Source organism: Gossypium arboreum, chromosome 4, assembly GCF_025698485.1.
Source record: "Gossypium arboreum isolate Shixiya-1 chromosome 4, ASM2569848v2, whole genome shotgun sequence".
Lineage (NCBI taxonomy): Eukaryota > Viridiplantae > Streptophyta > Magnoliopsida > Malvales > Malvaceae > Gossypium > Gossypium arboreum.
In genome coordinates, this window is record NC_069073.1 from 108,766,612 (window position 1) to 108,771,846 (window position 5,235).

The 5,235-nt window shown below is 35.1% G+C and overlaps 2 protein-coding genes across 2 annotated transcripts; both read left to right on the forward strand.

Moving 5' to 3' along the window:
- Positions 1-2,187: 2,187 nt before the first annotated feature.
- Positions 2,188-3,261, forward strand: LOC128291605 (uncharacterized). The gene is made up of 2 exons (XM_053026797.1): positions 2,188-2,773; positions 2,888-3,261. The coding sequence occupies exons 1-2, from the start codon at positions 2,188-2,190 to the stop codon at positions 3,259-3,261; spliced, it is 960 nt and encodes a 319-aa protein (XP_052882757.1).
- A 54-nt stretch (positions 3,262-3,315) lies between these two features.
- On the forward strand, positions 3,316-4,664 carry LOC128291606 (uncharacterized). The gene is made up of 4 exons (XM_053026798.1): positions 3,316-3,527; positions 3,597-3,703; positions 3,796-4,118; positions 4,212-4,664. Exons 1-4 carry the CDS (start codon positions 3,316-3,318, stop codon positions 4,662-4,664), a joined length of 1,095 nt encoding a protein of 364 aa, XP_052882758.1.
- Positions 4,665-5,235: the final 571 nt, after the last annotated feature.

A 5,235-nucleotide genomic window follows, 5' to 3' on the forward strand; every position in this document is an offset into this window, starting at 1 on the left:
TTCTTTTTTATCATTTAACTATGAAAAATTACGAAATGATCATCTAATTATTTGATTTTTTTTTCTTTTTTGATTACCAACTATTCAAATTTTTCTTGTTTGGTCAGCACCAATTAAATTATTAACGAAAGAATAATTTGGCAGCATTTAAAATTGGCATAATAACAACTTTAACCCTCAATATTTATACGTTGTGTCAATTTCGTCTTGACTCAAAACAAAGTAACCCACAACATTTACACATTATGTATTTTGGTCTTTCTTCTTTCTTTTTTTTTTCAATTTTACTTTTATTTTTTTACATTGAGGGTTAATTTTAAAAGAATGAGAAAAGATAAAAATTATTATATTCGATTATTGGGTTTTTCCTGTTTTGGTATATTTTTGGTCAAATTTAATTGATAGATTTTTTTTACTTTTTAGGTGAAAGGATCATAAAGAAAAATAAAATTGAAAAAAGAGGAAGACGAAATTACATTATGTGTAAATATTAAGGGTTAATTTTTTAAAATTACAATAAAATTGACATAATGTATAATGTTGACAGTTAAAGTTGTTATTGTATCAATTTTAAAAGTCGTCACATCATCTTTTTGTAGGCCATTTAAGGGTTGATGACAAAAATAAATAAATAAATAGTTGAGTGATAATTTTATAATTTTTCACATCCGATGACCAAAAAAAATTAGGGTTTTTTACAAGTATAGTATAAAAAAATTATTATATATGAAAATAGGTTGTCAGATAGATTATTTATGAAAATGGGTTACTTTTTTTTAGTCGCGCCTACCTAACAAGCGCAACATATTATTTTATTAATAAATTTTTTTCTAATATTTTATTATTATTATTATTATTATTATTATTATTATTATTATATTTTAAAAAAATTCAGGTTAAAAACGGGTAGCCCGTGACCCGTAGGCGCCACATGTGGCGCCTGATGCAGGGGCGCCACACCCTGCAAACCTCATTGACCGTGTAGTGAAGCAGTGAAGAATGTGAAGCAGTGAAGAAAGAAAGGAGAAAAAAATTTAGTAATTTTTTATAATTATTTTAAAATTAGATTGTTAGTAATTTAGAATTATTTGATAAATTTTGTGTTTGTAATTATTTTAAAATTAATTTATTAATAATTTAAGATTATATATTCTAAATTATTTTGTTTAGTTTAATAATGTTAAATTTATTTTGTTAAATATTTTGCTATAAATAATTTGTAATCTGTAAAGAAAATAATTTAGAATTTTTAGAAGTCAAGAGACTAGAAAATTGAAAGTAAAAGAGATTGAGAATAAAAATTAGAAAAGACGGACGAAATTGAATGGAAAAAGATGATATTGGTGAAAGTAGTATTAGAGTTTGAGGGCAATAAAATTTGTAAATGTTGGTGCAATAAAATTAATTTCTAAAATGGTATTTTTAGTAGTGTATTATTGTATTGTGATTTTTTAATAATGTATTTTAAAAAATATTTTTATAGCTATTTTATTAGTAATTTATGATTAGTTTATATAGTGGTTTTATTGGTTTTTACCTATTTGGTATAAAAATTTATTATATCTGAAAATGGATTTTAATAAAATACAAGTTGAGTTTTCGAGAAGGCACCACATGTCGTGCCTACGACAAGCTCAACATGTAAGACTTTGTCGGTAGGGGCAACATGTGGTGCCTCCTCGTTAGGCGCAACCCATTTCCCTATATATACCCCTCCCGGAAAGCATGAGCAAAAAACTAGTAAAAAAATTAGTAGAAGTAAAAAAAGAGAAAGAAGAAGGAAGAAAGGAAAGAAGAAGAAAAACAAGGTATTTTAATTTATTTATTTTAAATAGAATGTAGAAATTTGTTAGAAATTTTATTATTTAATGTTATTTTGTTAGATAAATAATTTTGTTTGTTAGGTTCGAATGAAAATTTTGCATCAAAAATTTTAAAAATTGTGAGAATTTTGAACTTTTTAATGATCTAGTATTGAAGATGGAGAACAAATTTTTCGTATGCGTTTAGTTCGATGGAGAAATTTTGACAACAAGCGTCGGATGTATATTTGAATGCCGCAAACAAGTTGCAATGAGATTTAATAGAAATATCTCGTTTGATGATATGAAGGAAAAAATTAGTGAAAAAATTTATAGACGTTGTGGGAGAAGGATCTCGAAAATTTTCTATAAGTTTCCAGTTTCGATGGATCCCATAAAATTCACCGAAATGAAACTTGTAGACGATGAAGATGTGGAGACAATGGTCGCTCTTTACTGCCATAGCAACCAAAATGCACCGATGCACTTATTTGCTGAGTTAGCTATTGTGGAGTCAACAGAAGATCCAACTCCATTAGGTGAAGAAGATGGACCTCAAGAGTTGTGTATGGTGGTTCCGATATCATATGTTGGTAGTCAATCAACTACACATGGGATCAACATTGATCTTAATGCTACACCCGAGACTGATGTGGGTGGTGATGATGTATACCAAAGTAGTTATCCTTCTGATTATGAAGTCGATATTGATAGTGATCCCGACGTGGATGATGTCCCAGATGATATTGACGATGAAGGCGTGAACGAGGATGGAAACATTAATGCATCTTTAGTCGGGAACCAGATCCGTCGTATTGTGATACACAATAATCCTGGGGCATACATGTCTCGGATAGACCCCGATGCGGCGCATGCAGCCGAGTTCCCGGAGTACCTTGAGATACTACCTGCTCACCAGATGGCCATATATTCTGATCCTGAGGAGTTGTTTGTGGGCCAGAGATTCGAAAGTAAGGAAGAGTGCTTATTTTCCATTAAGTGGTATAGTATGAATATATCAGTAGACTACAAAGTCATCGAGTCTAAACCAACATTATATATTTGAGAGTGTTGGAAGACGGCAGAAGGCTGCAATTGGCGGATACGAGCTGCATTTATCCAGAAGTATCAGATATGGGAGATACGAAAATTTGTTGGGCCTCACACATGTACTTCAACACGAATGACAGAAGATCATCGAAAACTTGATTCGAAAACTATCTGTACATGCATCATGCCAATGGTTGAAGACATGCCGACCATTAAAGTTTGGGTATTAATTACCGAAATGCAGGCACGATTCCAGTATCGAGTATCATACCGAAAGGCATGGATAACTAAACAGATGGCAATAGAGCAATTGTACGGACATTTCGATGCATCGTACAATGAGTTGCAGGGATGGATTGCGGCAATGAGGGAGTACGTATCGGGGATTGTCATTGAGTTGCAGACATGACCTTATTATGGCCCGGATGAGCAACAATAACCGGGTAAAAGAATTTTCCAACGGATGTTTTGGACATTTGATCTATGTGTGCGTGCATTTCCCCACTGTAAGCCATTTGTGCAAGTGGATGGAACATGGCTATACGGTAAATATACACAAATCTTACTTATTGCGATTGCTCAAGACGAGAACAGGAACGTGCTACCAATTGCGTTTGCCATCGTAGATAAAGAAAACATGGAGTCGTGGGAATTCTTTCTTACAAATCTGCGGAGGTATGTAATTAGTAATGATAATATTTAGATCATCTCTGATAGAGGGAAATGATTAATTGCCGCCATTAGGCGTTCTGGTGTACCATGGAGATCCGTTTACTGCATACGGTACATTGCGGCTAACTTTCATCGAGATTATAAGAATACAGATTGGAAGAGACAAGTTGTGAAAATGGGTAAAGAACAACCTTATCATTTCAACATATAACATATTTTTTTTTTGTGGCGAGACTGTAACTTAACTTATATCATCTTAATACATACACAGCTTACGAGCTAGAACCACACATTTTTCGGCAGAGGATGACTTGGCTTGAGAGTGACATGGAAGGTCAGACGAACACATCTTTCCGACAATGGTTGGGTAGCATGGAGCCATGGCAATGGGCTCAAAGTTTTGACGAGGGCTTTCGTTATGGTCAAATAACGATAAACTTGGTGGAGAGGATTAACGCTGTGTTGTTGAAAATGCGACGTCTTCCGATTTCATCTGTCTTCTCAGCTACATTCTATAGGTTGGCTACCTTGATGCCAAGAATGGGTCAGCAACAAGTCAACCGGATGGAGGCAGGACACGTGTTTGTCGAACATGTCAGGGATGCAATTGTTGCAAACCGTCGGATGGCGAGGTCGATGAATGTAGAAGTATATTCACGACGTAATGAAACGTTTCGTGTTACGGAGACCATCGGTCGTCGACCCAGTATTCCACCTAGGTCATACGGGGTTGATCTCCGAAATAGACGGTGCGATTGTAGGAGGTTCCAAACACTTCATGATCCTTGTGCACATGTTGTGGCAACTTGTGCTAAGGTCTCGCTCAATGTAGATCAATTTATCGATGAGGTGTACAGACTTGAACGCACGTTGCGTGTATGGGAGAATGAGTTTCCTGTACTTCCTGACCTATCTACTTGGGAGGTTCCTCAGATGACCTTTGAGCTTATCCCAGACAAAGGCTTGCGTAGGAACCCGAGAGGTCGTTTGCAATCATCAAGAATCCGTAACGAAATGAAAATTAGAGAGAAATCAGACGGGAAGCTGTGTGGAGTATGCAGATTAGTTGGTCACAATCGGAGTAATTGCCCACTCCGAAATTACCAAACTGGACAATCATCGCGATCGGATAGAAATTAAGATGTTGTTCATTACATGTTGCTTATTGCATGTTGAAAGAAAAAGTATTGTCTTTTTAATTTTAAGTACTTCGAAACTACCACACTGGATAATCATTCTCTTTTTTTATTCGTATTATGTATTTCAACTAAGCAATTCAAAAATTCGCACTCAAATCCGATAATAAAATGCCAAATAAAAAAATTGATAAATATAATGCAAAAAAATAATTTACATAAAAATAAAGTAATTTACATAAAAAATAAAGTAATTTACAATACAAAACCCCTTAAAATTGATGGTTTGATGGTGTGGTTCTAGGGGTATATCTTCGTGGAGCTCGACGTTCACGTTGTGGGCGACTATGGTGATCAACGTTCTCTTCATCCATATGTATGGGTGTAGAGAACGACTCAAATGCCACTGATGAACTCGAGCCGGGGGGAGTAGAGAACGGCGTTGGATATGGGACGGGGGGAGAAGAGAATGGCGACGGATACAGCTCTGGAGGAGCAGAGTACGATGGTGGATATGAGCTGCTCCCGGAGTGTAGCTCTGGCTTTGGGTCTACCTCTGGAGCTGGTGCATGATG

Bases quoted from the DNA above. Each gene is read 5' to 3' on its own strand.
- LOC128291605 (XM_053026797.1), top strand. From the start codon at position 2,188: ATGGATCCCATAAAATTCACCGAAATGAAACTTGTAGACGATGAAGAT. The intron at 2,774-2,887 runs GTAAGGAAGAGT...GGAAGACGGCAG, and splicing joins TGTGGGCCAGAGATTCGAAA to AAGGCTGCAATTGGCGGATA.
- LOC128291606 (XM_053026798.1), top strand. From the start codon at position 3,316: ATGTTTTGGACATTTGATCTATGTGTGCGTGCATTTCCCCACTGTAAG. The intron at 3,528-3,596 runs GTATGTAATTAG...TGCCGCCATTAG, and splicing joins TTTCTTACAAATCTGCGGAG to GCGTTCTGGTGTACCATGGA. The intron at 4,119-4,211 runs GTCAGGGATGCA...CGTGTTACGGAG, and splicing joins GACACGTGTTTGTCGAACAT to ACCATCGGTCGTCGACCCAG.